The sequence below is a fragment of the Coccomyxa subellipsoidea genome, assembly GCF_000258705.1.
Source record: "Coccomyxa subellipsoidea C-169, whole genome shotgun sequence".
Taxonomy (NCBI): domain Eukaryota; kingdom Viridiplantae; phylum Chlorophyta; class Trebouxiophyceae; family Coccomyxaceae; genus Coccomyxa; species Coccomyxa subellipsoidea.
In genome coordinates this window covers 512957-530870 of record NW_005178030.1, presented here as the reverse complement: position 1 = coordinate 530870, position 17914 = coordinate 512957, and the positions used below count along the sequence as shown (strand labels likewise).

General features: G+C 53.6%; 4 protein-coding genes across 4 annotated transcripts; 2 read left to right on the top strand and 2 right to left on the bottom strand.

The window, feature by feature from the left end:
* On the bottom strand, positions 1-3941 carry COCSUDRAFT_56993 (hypothetical protein; the record flags this gene model as incomplete). Its single annotated transcript, XM_005645560.1, has 9 exons — positions 1-214; positions 587-732; positions 1040-1199; positions 1427-1713; positions 2005-2169; positions 2520-2630; positions 2943-3089; positions 3399-3501; positions 3727-3941. The coding sequence occupies 9 exons, from the start codon at positions 3939-3941 to the stop codon at positions 1-3; spliced, it is 1548 nt and encodes a 515-aa protein (XP_005645617.1).
* Positions 3942-4801: 860 nt separating this feature from the next.
* COCSUDRAFT_54113 (hypothetical protein) lies at positions 4802-7998 on the bottom strand. Its single transcript, XM_005645559.1, has 7 exons — positions 7857-7998; positions 7532-7575; positions 7052-7259; positions 6708-6833; positions 6325-6516; positions 5751-6002; positions 4802-5403 (listed from the first exon to the last, which is right to left on the bottom strand). Exons 2-7 carry the CDS (start codon positions 7555-7557, stop codon positions 5290-5292), a joined length of 918 nt encoding a protein of 305 aa, XP_005645616.1. The 5' UTR covers positions 7558-7575; positions 7857-7998; the 3' UTR covers positions 4802-5289.
* A 131-nt stretch (positions 7999-8129) lies between these two features.
* On the top strand, positions 8130-11177 carry COCSUDRAFT_33782 (hypothetical protein). Its single transcript, XM_005645558.1, has 8 exons — positions 8130-8222; positions 8504-8544; positions 8746-8917; positions 9038-9204; positions 9519-9642; positions 9829-9962; positions 10069-10235; positions 10472-11177. The coding sequence occupies exons 2-8, from the start codon at positions 8522-8524 to the stop codon at positions 10570-10572; spliced, it is 888 nt and encodes a 295-aa protein (XP_005645615.1). The 5' UTR covers positions 8130-8222; positions 8504-8521; the 3' UTR covers positions 10573-11177.
* Positions 11178-12170: 993 nt separating this feature from the next.
* Positions 12171-17733, top strand: COCSUDRAFT_56990 (Phosphoribosylaminoimidazole carboxylase; the record flags this gene model as incomplete). Its single annotated transcript, XM_005645557.1, has 11 exons — positions 12171-12271; positions 12540-12669; positions 12945-13078; positions 13381-13504; positions 13757-13931; positions 14318-14507; positions 15001-15082; positions 15380-15536; positions 16172-16365; positions 16879-17019; positions 17542-17733. 11 exons carry the CDS (start codon positions 12171-12173, stop codon positions 17731-17733), a joined length of 1620 nt encoding a protein of 539 aa, XP_005645614.1.
* Positions 17734-17914: the final 181 nt, after the last annotated feature.

The following is a 17914-nucleotide window of genomic DNA, read 5'->3' as shown; positions in this document are numbered from 1 at the left end:
TCAGGGCTGCGTCTGCGCAATAACCTCGAAGGTGCCTGACGCTGACATCACTTCTGCAGGGGGCCCCTCCAGCAACTGGGGGGCCCATGGCTCCAGCACACTGCCCGGCAGCACGTTCAAGATGTGCCTGCCTTCCGCCACCAAGTCCAAGTAAGCGCTGCGGTTGCCGCGCACGCTTAATAACATGTTTAACACCTGCCGAAGCACCTCCCACCTGCGCACACCCAACTTATTACATGATTAACAGCAAAATATTTTCCCTCGTCATTCCCTGTCAAGAGGTGCCTGGTTTCAGAGGACTGCATGCTACTACAAATTGTCGCGCAGACACTGGCCTCGTCTGTTGGACATTTCATGTGCTGGAAGCATGAGTGTCCTTGAGCCCTCAAACCTTGAGTGTAAATGAAGTAAAGCTGACCAACACATCAAATGAACCTCCCAAATGCAAGTCAACCATGAGCACTTCCCCATCATAAACTATTAAATCTCTTGGAGGGTGGTCAAAGTGTGCATTATTTAGGGCTGAAATAGGAGTGGGTGCTAGATGAAAGCCCTGAAAACAGATAACAAGGGGGACATGACTCACGGGAGGATGACGTGGCGGTCGCGCGCAAGCGTTGCTGCGTCAACGCTGCCGGTGCCGTTCGCTTCAAATCCCCCGGGCCTAGATAGCTCCTCATCCAGAATATTCAGCCCAATGTATTGCACCCTGTAGCCATTCGCCTCGGCCACCTGTCATAACAAGAGAAGCTTCAAGTCAGCCAAATCTCGTGCATCAGGCAGGCAATTATTATTCCGAGCTGCTGCACGTCTGAAAGAGGCTTGGCTCTACAATAACGGCTTTCTGTTTGGCAGAAATGCCAACACATCCTGAGCTATTACTACAGGCTCTCCAGCATCGAGTGCCATCACATCAGGTTTACATGCACAAAATATGCAGCATGCCATCACCGATGAAATGAGACGGAAGATATTTCCATGCCTGAGAGACTTACAAAACTTGACTTTGTTGATTCCTTGCATCCAAGGGATTGCTTACCTTCGGAATGAAAAAATTTGCCCACTCTGGAGTTTCGGTGCCAAATTTGTAAGGCCGCACTTCAATCAGCGTGGACCCCTCGTGCATGAACAGGACATTGTTGCTGCCCGATCCGTGTATCGTCACTAGGACATCCGCACTGCTGACCGCCGCTATGTTCCTGCGAGCCCATATGATGAGGTCTCTCAAAAAACGAATGAGGACCGCTTTGCAGTGTCTTCTGCAGATTCTCACTGCATCCAAGCATTAGCACTGCATGATGCGCCGTTCCAGCTTGCCTCTGAAACGTTCGTAGTAGCTTACCAGTTATAATCCTCTGTTTGCGGAGCCAGACAAAAAGCGGAAACCTTACAAATTGTAGAAAAGCTCAAGGTGGTGCATGCACACCATGCCAAGTCGCCGGCAAACGTGGCAGATCTGCAGGCCACGCTCGTCCCTTGCAGCTTCCCGCTTTCACCGCAGTCCTTTAATAACTGATCCATGTTGAGAAAGTTGCGCACGACGCCATGCCGCTGCTCTACCAGCACGTTGAGGCTGTCGGAAGCTGCCGCGGCAGCTTCCGGGAAGCTGGCAGGGTTCCTGATCAGGCTGGCGGCCGCGTAGTGCGCGCGCGTCGCCTGCCCGACGTCGTACATTAGCCTGAAGTCCCCCGATGGTATCTTACACAAGATGACCTGCACATGCGCCCAGAAACAAAATCATGATATCAACCCATGATATTAGATTAGGGCTTTGTGCGCACTGCTGAGCTTCTACAGATCACGATATCGTAGCATAACAGGTGCTACTTACTGTGTGCAAAAGTGACAGCTTGGAATGAATCAAAATTTCATTCATTGGGCAAGCAACACATTTATATCAGCCAGTCACACATACCATATACTGCAAACACACTTGTCAGGCTAGCGGCCTTCTCCACGATGATCAGTCCTGGCAGTCTATGTTGTCTGAAAGCAATTCAATACCTTCTGGAAGCACTGCACAGCGACGCCCTCATTGGTGGCGTCCGACGGCGTTCCCTGCGGCAGCCGCGCAGAGAAGTCCGCCAGGCTGGACACTGCCAGCCGCGTGAAGGGAGCCAACATTGGCGGCCAAAATCTTGGCAGGCCAATACCCCCCGGCGTGGCAACCTACGTGATGCATTAGTAATCTTGTGATCGTAAGTAGAAAATAGATTGTGACAGCCTTGGAGAACACATGCACCTGTCTGCATTGCCCGATGCATCAGTGGGAAGAACGCCTTTCTGCCTGGAAATGTGAGCTTGAGCATCAAAACACTGCATGAGCGGCCACAGACAATGTGTGGCTCACTCTTCTTACCATAGAACACATGCCTTTGACCTTGAGAGAGATGACTCCAAGTGGTGCAAACGGTGAGATGCAGATGCATTGTCTTAAGATATTCAAGGAAACTTCTGCAATCACGATTGAGCACTCCAGAAACGGGTGCTCTGCAGGGAAGGGAAGGACAGGGGCTCACCACATAGGAGACTGCATCACTGACAATGCCGCTGCTGTGCCACTGGTACGCTCGCTGCGGCGCGCGAACCACCACCTCGCCATACGTGGTCGGCCAGTTGGATAACATCACCTGCAGCATGCCATGGATACTTGGCACATCCATCAGCCGGTCATGGGGCAGTGCCAGCAAGCAGAAGCTCTGATGCAGGGAAACATATCAGTGTCTTGCTCATGCGCAATTGCGTGGCTGCGGAGCTGGCAGAGGACTGGGCTGCACAACCCAAAGTCACCTTGCCTTCAGCACCAACAAAATGCACTGTCAACAATAGAGCAAGGAAGACCTGCAAAGGCAGCGATATTGCCAAATAATCCTAGAAAAGTCTGGAAGGACAGGGGTTCTGTGATGTTGACTGGTATCAAATCCCCGGGGAGGGGAACCCACCAGGGGCACCGTGCAGTAGGAGAAGTCCTGGGTCGCCAGGTGGCGGTCCAGGTGGCTGCCAGCTCGGATGGTCAGCGGAGGGAACGCCAGTCGCGAGCCCCCCGGGCCCAGCGCGTCACCATTAGTCATCGCGCTCGGCCAATTGTACTGCGCGCATTACACCAGGCAACGTCTTAGCAGATATAACAGTTAGTTTCTTGACCTAAGAAGTTGACCTGCGTCAGCTGTCAGCAGGACCAAGGGAAGGGGATTGCAGCAGGACAAAAGGCAACAGTGTCCCACAGGCACATTTCTCGTTTGCAGATGCCTCACAGGAGGCATTGCACTTCCCAGTTTGCAGCAACTGAGAACCTCAGACATTTCTTGAGTTATGAGGTGGAGATCTTGTGCAGACAAGCATCAACACCCACTGACAGTACTCTACTGCTGTATATGTGGCTGCGCAAAGGGGCGCACCGTTAGCTCGGGGAAAGGGAATTCTGGCAGATTCAGGTGGCCGGGGTTCTCAGGATTGTACAGGGGATCAAAGGAGACCACGACGCCCTGATCCAAGCACACCCTGCACACAACACAACCTCCTTTGAGTTGCCCCACTGTCACCCGGCCAACCAATGGAAGGGATTTTGAGAGTACAGTATCACGAGCATACCAACAACTCTTCTCTCCAAATGCATGCTTGTGAAGGTCTGTGACAGCATGCAGCTGCCAGGTGTGCAAGGAGCATGAAAACAGATTAAATCTCTGGCGGATGATTGAAGAGCAAACGTGAGTATTGGCACCCCACCTGTACAGCACCAGGCAGGTGTCTCCGGCTGCCTGGCTGTTCTGTAGCAGCATTGGGTCATTCACGTGGGGTAGCTGACATCCGTTGCTGCTGCCTGCAGTGAAGTGCAGTTCGCCCAGCACGCTACTCCTCAGGTCCTGTGGCGTCACATGGATAGTCAGTGAGAACACTGATGGTAGATCTGCTGACAGCTCAAGCAGAAGCCAACCCTGCATGATCTGCTGAACTCGCTGTCATGCACGGCATTCTGCAAAAGACAGCGATCCCAACACCTGTGCATGCCGTGAGCGCTTGCAGGCGGCAGAGGAGAGGATGCTGCCAGACAGAAGTGGTTGGTGCCAGCTCTCTGTGACAAGGAGAGCAACGGTGCCTCCCAGCACCAAGATCAGAACGTATAAGCAAGCATTGTGGACGGATCGACGTCTGCAAGCCCGGAAGCGACCGTTTTCAATGTCCATACATCTTGAATTGGGCGCTGGCTTGTCTTGAGATGTCAGAATTTCGCCTTTGCCTGACATACTGAGGCATGCTACGGGGCCAATAAGAAGAGCAACCGGAACTTGGAGGTCAGTATGTTGCTGAACCTTATATTTTTAACGCATTGAGTGCTAATAATGTCCTCATTGACTGTCCAAGAGTGATCTGATGCTTTTCAGAGGTCAACCAGGTCAGGATGTGCTTGACATCAGTCTCGCAATTTCGGGCCAAATAAGATAAATTGCAATACCAAGCAATATTCCACGATCCAATACTACAAGACGATAAAATTTGTAGAGCAATCGTCAGAGTGCATTTGTTTGAAATTATAACACATCTGGAATCCCAAGCCTGAGCCTGCTGTTCAAATTTGACAAAACACACCAGGTCGTTTTGCAAATGTATGATTGTAGCACTCATACGTTTGAGATAATTGTAGAGGAATTTGGGAAAGGTGCTCCACTCGGCGTTTCACACATGGCCATATGGGAGGTGATGAGGTGTTGGACAGTTTCACTTGCTTGAGAAGGCAAGGAGCCAGATGCATGTGAAGGCATGGAATCTTTCTTGAAGTTTCTGCGAGAGCCATTCTTCTCTTTGCTATTGGAGCTCTGTTACATGGTGTAACTGACACCCCGAATGCTGCCAAGCATTGGAGGAAATGCTTGGTCGAGGCAGCTTGGTCCACTGAAAAAAAATTATTGCGCAACGATTCTACAAACAAACAACTTGGCTACACTACAGACCTGGCCGTGGAGGGAAGCCTGACACAAGGGCCACCACAAAACAGCTCACACTACAGTCCCAACAGACCCTCTACGCAACATACATACATGCAGACTTGACAGCATCAAATTTTAAACCTGGAGTGCGCGTCTATGCAAAACCCCCCAAGCGCTTTCAGAGCAGTTTTGCGGCCAGTGTGCAGCACCGAGGGAGGTGGCGCGCACAAAAGGGTGAGCATCCCGTTGGCACTGACCTGCTCTCCGACAGCAGGACTGCCAATGAATTGGGCAATGAAATGTGCAGCATTAAATGTCGAGGCAAATGACGCCTAATCTGGCTTCACTGCGTGCGTGCATGCGCCTAGAGCCTGCGGCCGGTGGCGGGGGCCTTGGCGGCAGCCGCCTTGATGGGGGATCCATCGGCGTTGACTGGGGTCAGAGGGGGAGCTCCTCCCTTGGCCACAACCTTTCCGAACTGCACACACATGGATAACACAATGATCAGTGAACAGCGACACTGCCTATGTAGAGGTTACAGTTCGCAAGCCTTGCACAGCGCCAAGGACAGCTTCTGCTGGGCAGTAACATGCAGGCTGACAAACAAGGTGAGGCTCAACACAGTGCTCAATCCCTGGTGCGGCTGGCAGGAAGGCAGAATGTAGAAAAGGACCGAAGGTCTGCCACAAGTCTTTTTGCTGTGCACTGGAGCCTTTGACATGTTTGGCTCCAGTCACGAGCAAGCAAGTGGGGTGCTATTTCTTGCCTCGAGGTCAGATCTGCAGCAAAGGGCTAGAGCAGGACATGGGCAACGAAGGTGCTCACCTCGTTGGTGACGGACCAGCCGTCTGGGTTGGGCTTGATGGCGATTCCGGCGCTGATGGTGGGGGCCTTGTTGCTGTTGGGCACCACCTTGACAGTGGGGGACACGTCAATGAAGGTGGGGGAAGCCTTCACATTGGTGGGGGATGCACTGACACCGTTGGGTGCAATGTTGATCAGAGTGGGGTCGACTGTGATCAGCTCGGGCTGGATCTGCACTCCCACTGCATCCACTTGGATCAGCCTGGGGCTGACCTGCACCAGACATAAAAACATCCATCAGACACTCTTCCTCAGCATGCATGCACCCGTCATTGATTGGTTTTAAGGTACACCAGTGCACCAAGCCGGTGACTTCAGCAAGTGACCATCTCCGGCACTGAGATATCAAAGTAAGAAAACAAAGCTTAGAAGGTCCTGATGGGTGGCAATCGGTCTGCTAGCAGAGATGCAGGCCAGGCAGTGCATGTCACTTAATAATCTAACCGCAAGCAGACAAGCTTGTCCGTTGCATGCGCGCAGAGATAAGGGCAATGTGCAGAGTCTAGGTCAATAGTGATGGGAAGAAGGGACTCACTCCGATGAGCACTGGGTTGACTTGGACGCCGGTCTGGGAGAGGGCAATCAGGCAGGGTGCCACAGAGAAGAGCTGCTCTGAGACGGACACGAGTGTCTGCGAGGCTGTGATTGTGTTTGGCTTGTTCACAAAGAACTGGGGAGCCGCAAGGTTCACAGTCTTGGCAAAGGCTGGTGACACCGCTGTGATGGTCTGCACCGTACACACAGAAATTATCAATACATCTTGTTTTGATGAATTCAACTCTCAGTCCCTGGCAGGAGTGGCTTGCTGGATTGCTCCTGTGCATGCATTTGCCATGCTCCACAAGCTGAGAGAAACTTGCACGCAGCTGGGAATAGGCAAGAACTGTCAGTGCTGAGTCAGGAGTGCAGATGACTCACCGCAATGATCTGCTTGTTCAGCAGAGCTGCGTCAGCAGAAAGCTGGTTGAAGAAGGTTGGTGCGGTTGTGATGAACTTCACAAAGTTGGCGTAGTCTGAAGTCAGGTTGGCCATCAGGGAGCCAAGCTGCAGCCAAACAAGAACAGAACTTTGTTAGTGTGCCTTCAGTTGCAGTATGGAGACACTCTCTGCTTAACGGACAGGCTCACAAGAGCTGCAGACTGAGCAGACTGCAAGGTACTCTTGACAGGGACGCTGAAGACCTGAACATATCATGCAAGCAAGCAAAGCTGCCTTCCTAAAAGACTATTCAAATGAGAGTGCACAGGAGGCAGTATGCGCACCGTTGACTGGAGGTCAACCAGGGTGCTGGCCAGGGCGACCTGTGGGTGGTCAACACCCAGTGTGCTGGTGAGGATCTTGTGTTGCTGGTCCATGAGGGAAGCCAGCAGATTGGAGTAGTCACCCTCGTTCTGGGGGATGAGCAGGTCAGCTGTGGGCAGCTGCTCATCTGCAGCCATTGCTGAGCATGCCAACAATGCCAGAACAAGCCTACACAGCACGCACACAAAGAACGTCACGCTTACCAAGCTGTAATGTGTCAAATGAATAAGAAAAGGCATGCGAGCTCATCGATTTCAGCTGAAGTGCCTTTTAGCTGGCTTCATTAGATTTGAATTGCAGCCAGGACAAGTGAAGTTCCAGCGTCCCTTCTTTGCCTCTAACACACCCTGATTAGTGCAACACTAACATTTCATCCACATTCGGACCATGCTGCTCTCAGCCCCTTTGATGTTTCCACTTTATTGTGCATCTGAACTCACCCAGCGATACGGAGCCCGCGAGCCATTTTTTCAACCAGTGCGTCCTGCAGTGCCACCAGACAGCTATCAGAGGAGTGTTTACAAGCTGTGATGTCACGAACACGAGTATGTGAAGGCCACGAAGTGCCCCAAAGAGCGCTTCACCCTAACACCCCCACTCGTGAACGAGACAACGGCCCTGCGAACTGCAACAAGCAAGGCCAACTGCAAGCGGTGCTAAAAGGCAGCAAAAAGCCCCTTCCTGTCAATAGCTGCCCTGGGCTTACAACGCTATCACAAAACGCAGAGGGCGACTTTTGCCCAGCCTGGAAGCCGGAACTCCCACCTCGGGACGCTGACAGGCCGCAACAGAAACCGGCTCCTAGATATGCAGGGAGTTTGTTTTACTGCTAGTCCCTTGCGCCAAATGAAATAAGCAGAAAGGACTCGTCTGTCTGGTGCTGGTCTGTGGGAATTTGACGTTTAATGGAGCAAGGGGCCTGAGGGGGCAACATGCAACGGCCCGATGGAATCTTTGGCATTTATCGACCCCCTCCGGGACTGCGACCCGTTCAATGTCAATTTTTCGAGTCCTCCACACAACAGAAACTGCTTATCACTGCCACCAAGTTCGCGGAATTTGCGCAAGGGGATCAGTTCTCTGTGCTGAGCCTCGCTTGCTAGACGTCTTCTCCGTTTCGAGTTTCGGGAGGTGCTGCTCGAGCTGCAACCAATCCCAAGTGAAAGTGCCCTTAGCGTGTATTCACATTGGGGTCCAGAAAACACGATAGTCTTTAGGCTGAGCTGCAGCATTGCTTGTTTTGACCGCCACGCTCAGGCGGTGCCTTGTCGCAGCTCGTGCGGGGCCATCCCGTGAGCTTGGAGGGGTTAGGGTGAGAGGTGCCCTTTTGGGCCCTCGTCCGGCCAGCGAAGATATATCTGCACTCCGATAAGGCTCAAAATAAGGCTAATACTTCTCCCATTGTGATGCAGGGACGTAACGCGGAACATATGGCTCTTAGGCGTGTCGCCGGGTAAGCACCCAAAAATTCAAGATGCCCAAGTTGGAAAGGAAACTTGGGAAAGGGAAGGAACTGTGATGAGCACCTTGTGTGCTCAGTGAATTCCTTACTGGCTCTAAAGCTCATAGGCATGCAGCAAGGGACTCCAGCTTCGTGTTTGGTACAGTCCTGTTCCAGTTTGAATCTCACAGCAAAGTGGTGCCTGTGTTGCAGGGCTCTGTTGGCATTGTGCCTCATTGGAGCTGTCAGCGCTCAGGACGATGCTTCAGCCCTCGAATCAGTGAAGTCAGTGTTTTTACCCACAACTCCCAACGACTTTGGGGGCATGATCTTCTCCCTGCTCCAAGAGCAGGCCAACTTCCTGGCGGCCAAGGACGGTGCTGAGGTGAGTACCTGCATAGCCATCATTTCAGCAAAAATCAGGGGCTGGCAGAAATTCACACAATCCAGCACCTCACGAGCTGCGCACGTTCCAACTGACAATGTATGGTGTGTTGATGTGCAGACTGAGGGCTCGCCCCTGAACCTGCTCACCTCCATGGCCTCATGGGCTGCCCAGGCCCAGACTGCTCTATTCAACATGGCCCCTGCTGAGTCAGCCAGCAGCCTCCAGTCCCTGCCTTCCACCCCCTTGCCAGACCCGCTCACCCAGCTCCTCAATGTCACCGCATCGTGCGCTTCTAACCTTCAGCCCCCCACTTGCTCACACGCAACATGCCAATGGACCCTCAGGCCAGTGTGACCTTAGTAGGTTCTTTCACATGGCATCATGAACCTGACCAGAGCTCCGGTGATGCATCCTCTCTGTTGCATGTGCCTTGGATGCTCAAGCAGGGTTGGACATTGACTTTGCAAAGTACTGAACTTCTGACTGTCAAGCGCCGCAGATGTCACAGTCACTGTCTCAACTTGAGACTGTCAAGTGCAGCATTCTTGTGAAAGGATCAGCTGTGCATCATCTCACTTGTTCGCACTGTGATATAAAGGTGGGGAAGCATCATTGGTGGCGCACATGCTGACCCCGTGCCCCAGAACCTGCTTAACTTCCTGATTGAGAACCCCGTGGGCCCCCAGCTGGACGCTGCAGTCAAGGCCCTGCCCACTGTCACTGTAAGTTCCCCCTTAACCACCGCCTCATCTGCCATGCATAATATTTTTAAGAAGGTTGCCAGATCTGGGCCTTCCTGAGCTTGAAAGAGCCAGGCTGTGCATTGTCCCGCATGTAGTATGTAACATACTTGTATATCTGGGGTATGCATATCATCAGCTCATGTGATGGTGGCCTGACACATGCAGGACCCTCTGCTGCTCGCCAACGCCACCGCCAACTTTGGCAGTGCCGTGACCGGAATCCCAGGCGTGCCTGCCATCTTTGCCAAGGGTGGTGGCAACCAGATCTTCTCCCAGTCCGCCATCGTGACCAGCTACAGGTGACACAACCTCTCCAGTCTTTGCAGCCCCCATGCACACCCGGCATTGTCCCCATACATTGTGGTGTATTGTCTATCAAAAACTGACTCGTCCAATGTGCTGCAGGCCGTGCTTTGTGAGCCAGTCGGCCACCGGTGTCCAGATCAGCACCCAGCTGATTTCGATCAACCCCCGTGTCATCACATCTTCTTTCACCGGCGTGGCTGTCACCCCCAAGCTAATTGAGATCCAGCCCACCCTCATCAAGGTCGGTGTTAACGTGTCCCCCACCGGTACGCGCCCCTCTTTCCTCCCTGCTTTTATGAACTCTTACCCTTCCTTTTATTCTCAGCCTGCGGCAGAGAATATGTGAGCTGCATCACAAATGTCAGGATTGTTGCCCATGGACGCTGCTTCTGCCTGAGACTTATGGCAGCCTCAGTCTTATTTCTGCAATACTTATTGTCAGTCGTCTGAAAGCAGCTGTGCTGAAAACATTCCTAACATGCTGTGTCTCGCATGCATGCAGGCATCCAGGTCATCCCCAAGCTGATCAACGTGGGACCCCAGGTGTCCATCAGCTACCCGGCAACCCCTGCCGCCAAGGCCCCCGCCGCTGGCCGCCACTGAGCGCCAGCCCTTTCTGCAGCTTCCCCTTGATAAAGCTTTGCATGCTGTCGGCTGCGAGCGTATTCACACACTCCGGCCCACTAACAGCATGCATGGCTGCCACCATCTGGGCCCACCTGCGGATAGACGGTCTTGTTTAGTTTGTGTGTGCGCGCCCCTAGCTGCAGTGCTGAAGGCGGCTGCCACCACAGCACCTCACACCGCCGAATGCTGCTTTGCGCAAAACTTGACCCCAGTCCTGTAGTTTATACTCGTCCGATTTCGTTTGCCGGCTGGTTACGCTTGGTGCATCATTTCATGTGACGTGTTTAGTCTGTAGAGTAGTGGCCTAGAATATATTTTTTGCGTATTTGTGCTGGCGAGTCTGCACAGCTGTCCAGGGAATGTGTCGATTTGATTAATTGCCAGGTTTTGGCTGCAAAGTTGTGAGCCCACTGGGGAGAGAACTAGTGTAGCCTTGCTGCCTTCTACAATGTGACCCTTGCCTGTTACACCATGCGCAAGCTGTTGATGCCCTTTGCCATTGCGGGAGGTGTGGATCTGGTGTTGACTGCAGCAGCATGCCTGTTGCAACGCGTCACAGTGTTACAAAGCAAGTGTCATTCCTCGGCCGGACCCAATCCATGCATGCAAGGCACAACTCCAGCACAGTGCATCAAGCACAGGTTTCTGGCATTAAGTCCAAGAATGCAGGTGGTCTGCTATGCATGAGCCTGTGTAGGCAACAGGTCAAGCTGGCCACTCCAAAGTCGCAATGCGCAGCAACCGACTGCTGCTCTGGAGATTACTTGCCTCAGCTAACGCACTACATTATTTCATGCATAAGAGTGCAGAGGTACTAGTATAGAGAGTTTCTCTACTTACTATTACTTCAGGGCTAAATCCGGTTTGCAGCAGGAAAAATATTGTGGGTGCTGGCAACAAAAGGTGCTTACAGGAGCATCGAATGACTTCCATGATGCCCCTTTAGTTATTCTGCCTATTCTTGCAAGGTTATGAAGCAGCTGTACTTGAAAGGTGGCCCTGCAGCCAAAGGCATCGGGCGCCTCCAGAGGTCAACCCACTCACCCTGTCCTTGCAGAGCAGCAATGCAGTCATCTGCAGGCAGGATACGTCCTCGAGGATGGCGACGATCTAGCAGCACGTCTGCTGCAACTGCTGCACAGCAAGGGAACTTGAGAGAAGAAGCCCATTCAACATCCATCAGGTTGTCGTTCAGTGCGAATTAATGTGATCGATCTGTCTATTTGCATCTGCATCAGTGATATTGGCTAAATTTTCAAGGATCCACCTCGATGCATGCTCGTATTGGTGTTCTGCTGTACTTGTGCAGAGCTCTCGAGCAGTGAATGTCAATCTGGAGTAACCTTATACGCATATTGAACACACGACCTTGTGCCTGGCAGTGATGTGGGCCTTCCTCGAGCAGCAGTCCTGGGTGTCCTTGGAGGCGGCCAGCTGGGGAAGATGCTTGCAGCAGATGCGGTGCGACTTAGACCGTACTCACTATGCCTAAGGCTCCTGTGCATGTCATTATCACATAGCCGCACTCTCGTGTGCCCATTCCTGACCTTCATAAGGGTTGCATGCAGGCAAGGATGGGCATAAAGGTGGAAGTGCTGGACCCCACACCAGATTGCCCAGCAGCTGTTGTGGCCAGGCAGACGCTTGGCAGCTTCAGGGATCCTGTGAAGATCAGGTAAACTCCACTCGCAGCTACCTAATGCCACAAGACAGCATTTGTATTTACCCCTTGCCAGCGCACACTGGAATGTTCATTGGCACGTCACAATGAGGGATGGCAACAGTTCATAAGAATTCTCACCCTGTTCTGCAGCTTGTAGGCTACGAGGGACCATACTGTAAGCTAGGTGCTGGCATCAGGAAACAGCTGAAGCGAGTGAAGAGTGAGCCCTGGAGTGGACCGCTGTGCGACGCTGAGAAGAAGTTATCCTTTGCCTCTGCAGGGAGTTTGCAGAGGGAGTGGATGTGCTCACAGTGGAGATCGAGCACATTGACGCAGATGCTCTGGACAGCGTGGCTTCAGAGCTGGGCCTTGATGTGGAGCCCACACCCTCCACCCTCAGACTCATACAGGTCTTGCACTTGCCCAACAGGCTATCGTCTGCTCCTCCTCTCAACCATTCCTCGCGTATATGATCTGTGGCTGCACAAAACTTTCAATCGCGCGCTTGACATTGGCAAGGAATTACTGGCTGATCATAGCCCTTGATAAATTTTGGCATTGCCCTTTGCCCTTGGCTCCTCTGTGGGAGATCCTTGCATCTACTGCCCACATCTTGCCTGCCCTGAAACCTAGTCAATTGCAGCTGCAGGAACGTGCACTGATGACTTTAATTTGTGCTTTGCAGGACAAGCTCGTGCAGAAGAGGCACTTCCAGAGCGCCGGAGTGCCGGTGGCGGACTTTCTTGGGATTGATGATCCGGCAGCCGCGCAGGCCGCTGCACAAGCTTTCAGCTTCCCCTTCATGCTGAAGGCTCGCAGGTGAGTCAGCTACATCTGACCCACCCACCCAATTTTTGCATGCTCTCAAATACTGCTGCAGCGCCACTGTCTACATCTAATGGCCTGAAGCATGCCTGTTTGGGCCCGCTCCATCATGGCAGCCATCTTGCAAGAGAGACATGGCCAATGATAGTGCGCTCAATTCGCTGCTGCAAGTGGGAAGGAAATCTGTACTTTGCATGTCATGTTACGGGGTGTGCCGCACTTAGAGGTGATCTGAGGCTTTAGGGCCCAAAGAAATATACTTGGGATCTTGAGTGTTTCATGTGTGCTGGTGCCAGGCTGGCGTACGATGGCAGGGGGAACGCGGTGGTGCAGAGCAGGGAGGAGCTAGAGGGCGCAGTCGAGCAGCTGGGGGGGTATGGCCAGGGGCTTTACGCCGAACGATGGGCACCCTTCGTCAAGGTAACCCTCTGCAGCAGCACTTAGCATCCTTGTCCTGACTTCCAAAAATGCAGCCACTTCGATCAGCATGCTGCCTCCAATGTTTGCATCAAGGACAGCTTAAACCATGAAAACTGATCATTCTGACAGAATCGTGTCCCGAACTTTGCATGTGTGCTGTTCTTCTGAGCGCCCTAGGCATCATGCTTCACTCTGAATGCAGTGAGGTCGTGGCTAATTGCGTCTGGATTCAGATTTGAATGGTGAACCCAGGAGCTGGCGGTGATGGTGGGGCGCAGCAGGGAGGGCAGCACGAGGGCGTTCCCTGTCGTAGAGACCGTGCACAGGAACAGCATCCTGCTGGTCACAGAGGCGCCCGCGCAGGTTTCACCAGATGTGCAGCGACGCGCTCAGGAAGTCGCGGAGCAAGCTGTTGCCTGCCTTGACGGTGCGCAGCGTTGAAGAACTGCGAACATGTGTTGCACTTGCTGTGCCCGTGCGGTGCGATACGGTGGCACAGGCGCTCCGATCGTGCGCGCATCTACCAGCAAGCACAGCGTTTACAGTAGATAATGAAGTCAAACAACGCTCACCGCGGGAACATGCTCGCCGTCAATCCAACATCATTACACTGCTGCATGGTTGTGTGCATATGGAACATCCCAGTGCCCGGACGGCACCCTTTGCAATCTTGCTACTGCATGTCCCTCAATAGGAGCGCAGAGGGTGTCCATTGCACATTGAAGCTTGGAGTGCTCATACAAAATGTATACTGTGCAGTCGTGCTACCATGTGTTGCTCTGGGAAGAGATAAAGGGGTGATTCTGGGTGCAGGCGCGGGCGTGTTTGGGGTGGAGATGTTTCTGCTGGAGGACGGCGGCCTGCTGCTGAACGAGGTGGCGCCGCGGCCGCACAACAGCGGCCACTACACTATTGAGGCATGCGCCACCAGCCAGTATGAGCAGCACCTGCGTGCAGTCATGGGCTGGCCGCTCGGCGACACCAGCCTCGCCGTTGGCGCCTGGTGGGTTTGTCATTTTTCACTGGTAGAACCAGTATGTGTATACAGTACTGAATTGTTAAAGTTCTCACCTATGACCTAGGCGCACTGGCTATTTCAGACAACTTCGAAGTGTACTGAGTGGCCCCCGCTGCTTTCTCGCCCTAGGCTTTTGCTAGAATGCTCGACTTGCTGAGATGCTTTTGTCGTGCGAGGATCCCATCAGAGCGAATGAGGTCATGTGGAGCTCTGTCGCGACATGTGCTGTTGCCAAGAGCCAAGAGCGTGCGACCTAGATATGGCCGGGGTGTGTCAGGGCAAGGCAATTAGGGGTGCTGTCTGCTTTCCGAGTGCTGTCACATGCTGTAGGCAGACTATGCACGGTGCCCAAAAAGTAATGCTCGAGCTCTATTGCGTTCTGTGGCGGGCTACAGATGCACCCCATTGTCTTGAGTGCCATTCGGGGGTTTTCCAGATACTGCAATAGCTGACAGTTGTTCCACATGTGTGCGTGCAGCATTATGCTGAACATTCTGGGGGAGGCTGATGGAGAGGAGGGCATTCAGAGGGCCCATGAGGTTATGGCACGCGCATACCAGGTGCCTAATTCTTTCTCCATCGCCCTCCAGCTGACTTGCCAGTTTTGGTGGCCTATCCAATTCATCTCACACTCTTGCCTTGCCTGGATTTTGCGTTTATTCTTCACAAATGTCCTCCGTTCGAGCCTCTCTGCCTCAGACCTGACCTGGCATTGTGCAGCCCCATGCAGCACCTCCAATTGAGTAGCCCGTACTGAGCCATTAGTACGCTGGCCTGTCAGCAGGTGCCGGGCGCAACCGTTCCCTTGCTGACGTGGCGTGCTGTAGCGCTGAGTCATGGGTTGCCTGTTGTGGCAGGTGCCGGGCGCGAGCGTGCACTGGTACGGCAAGGCTGAGGTGGCGCGCCAGCGCAAGGTGGGCCACGTCACCATCGTGGCGCCCGACGCGGTCGAGGCGCGCAGCAGGCTCGCCGCCGTAGACCCCAACGCGGCCGCCGCCCTCGCCAGCACATCAGGTGCGCTGCCTCTGCTCATCCTTTCCCCATCCTTAAGGGTTGCTTGTTCCCCTGAGCAACGTGCACTCGCCAGAACCTCGGGTGTGTGCTGGCATTCCCTTGCTTGTTCGTTACGAATTATGGCACCACTCTGCTGAGCAAGCTTCCCTCGCCAGCACATCAAGTGTGCGCTGCAGTCTGCTTGCTTAGTTCTCACTAAATGATGCAGAACTCTGCAAGCAATCTGCCCTTCCAAGCTTGTCACGTGTGCTGTCACCCAGCTTCCCTGAACGTGCCTGAAATGATTCACTGCTCTGCCAAATGGCGTTCGGGTTTTACCTCGTGTGAATGTGTATGCGGGCACAGAGGCCGGCCCCTAGTATGCTTGAAACGCTTGAGCTGACTCACATAATGTTCTGTGAGCCGGCAATAGCGGTCCCAGCATGCTTAGAGCCACGACAATTTTCTGCCTTGTGAGACCACCTCTAATTTGTCCCATCTGCTGGCAATGTCCTTGCAGGATCCACTCTGGTCGACTGGCTTGTTGCCACCTGCCCTTCCTCCCTACTTGGCACTCGCACTGCCCTGTCTGGCTTGCATCTCTTTTCTCTTGACTGTGCGCAACAGCAATGAACATTTCTTCACTGAGGCCGCAGGGAGGGAGGAGGGCGGGCAGCAGCCGCGCGTGGGCATCATAATGGGCTCGGACTCGGACCTGCCCACAATGCGCGCGGCGGCCGAGGTCCTGCGCGACTTCGGCATCGCCGCGGAAGTCACCGTGGTCTCGGCACACCGCACGCCCGACCGCATGCTGGAGTATGCACGATCCGCGCACTCGCGCGGCATCAAGGTCCCGCTCTTTCCCTTGCTCACTTTTCTATCTCTGGATGGTTGCACACCTGCTGGACAACTGCGTTCATCGGGTCTTTATCGATCCAATGACCTGTTCCCAGTTCCCCCTATGACAGCATGCCCGGCTGCCTCAATGACAGGCCTGATGTTTGCGGAGCAGTCCGCCTTGATGGCCTGCTGTAAAGGAATGGTGGGGTGTGCGTGTGAAATTGCTGAGGAGGAATGCTGTAATGTTGCTTGCATGTTTCCTTAAGAACATCAAAAGGCGTCTCTGCGAAAGCAAGCAGGCCTGTGTTGATAAGTAGCTGGGACCGTGCCGCAGCCTCAATGCCACGTCCTAATCCTTGAGCTCATCTCTGCACAATAAATATCGTGTTAAAAGCATCTATGGGGACTCCTCAGCGGGTTCATAAGGGAAGAGGACTTCAGCTTCCATCAGAACAGCGATGGGGTACAGGCCATCGTCGCCTTTCGAATCCTCCATGCAGAGGGTATCTGGCTCTGCGCGCAGGTAATCATAGCCGGGGCGGGCGGCGCCGCGCATCTGCCGGGGATGGTAGCCGCGCTGACGCCGCTGCCGGTCATCGGCGTCCCGGTGAAGCCGGCCGGCGCGCACCTCGACGGCCTCGACGCCCTCCTCTCCATCGTGCAGGTGTGTCACCGCTTGTTTGGCTATTTTGCAGCAGCAACATACAGTACAACAGGCTGCCTTACCTACAGCAGCATAGGGAGGTCTAGGGGCTCCTCTCTTAAAAAAGCCTGCTCACCATTGTCTACTTGCGCCACCGCTTGGTTGGGGCATTATCCTTACACCAACATGGGGAGGGCTAGGGCTGCTTCTTAGGCTCAGACTGTGGTTCAGCTTTCCTTTTCCGGCAGGTAGGTAAGCTGCTTTTGAGCACCCGCCCTGACGACAAAATGGCCCCGGAGGAGGTTCGGCTCAAATCGGAAATTTAACGGAGTCTTGGAAGTGCAACAAGCAGAAGCAGTCTCTCTTGCAGGTCCAACTCTGGATGCTGTTGTACTGACACAATAGCTGCAGCCTAAGGAGCCTCTAGCAGTCTATTTTGCAGGTCCTATTCTGGATTCCGCTGTGATTACACAAGGGCTGCAGCTTAAGGAGCCTCTAGAAATTACAAAGCACTGCAGCAATGATTACAATTTTTTCCCGTAGATGCCGCGGGGGGTCCCGGTGGCGACGGTGGCGATAGGGAACGCTGCGAACGCTGGCCTGCTGGCGGCGCGCATCCTGGCCGCTCACGAGCCGGCGCTGCTGCAGCGCATGTTGGAGTACCAGGAAGGCATGCGCACCACCGTGCTCGGCAAAGCGCAGCGCCTGGAGACCGTTGGCTGGGAGGATTACTGATCGGACGTGATTTTACATGATTTGTGTCACAGACGGTCCTGCTGCTTGTACCGTGGTTTACTGTTTGACAAGGTTGCTACTGGAATGGACTCGCGAATGCAGGTTTCAAGTGTTTTACTTGTGTTTTCTGGGTGGTGGCAGAAATCCTTGTTTCAACGCAATCGTTTTAAAGTTCTGGACT

What these genes read in the sequence shown, in the direction of transcription:
- COCSUDRAFT_54113 (XM_005645559.1), bottom strand. Translation starts at nt 7,557, where the DNA reads ATGGCTCGCGGGCTCCGTATCGCTGG. An exon ending in CGCGGGCTCCGTATCGCTGG is followed by an intron (nt 7,260 to 7,531) that starts GTGAGTTCAGAT and finishes CGTGCTGTGTAG; the next exon opens with GCTTGTTCTGGCATTGTTGG. An exon ending in GCTGGTCCGTCACCAACGAG is followed by an intron (nt 5,404 to 5,750) that starts GTGAGCACCTTC and finishes ATGTGTGTGCAG; the next exon opens with TTCGGAAAGGTTGTGGCCAA.
- COCSUDRAFT_33782 (XM_005645558.1), top strand. Translation starts at nt 8,522, where the DNA reads ATGGCTCTTAGGCGTGTCGCCGG. An exon ending in GCTCTTAGGCGTGTCGCCGG is followed by an intron (nt 8,545 to 8,745) that starts GTAAGCACCCAA and finishes CCTGTGTTGCAG; the next exon opens with GGCTCTGTTGGCATTGTGCC. An exon ending in TGTTAACGTGTCCCCCACCG is followed by an intron (nt 10,236 to 10,471) that starts GTACGCGCCCCT and finishes GCATGCATGCAG; the next exon opens with GCATCCAGGTCATCCCCAAG.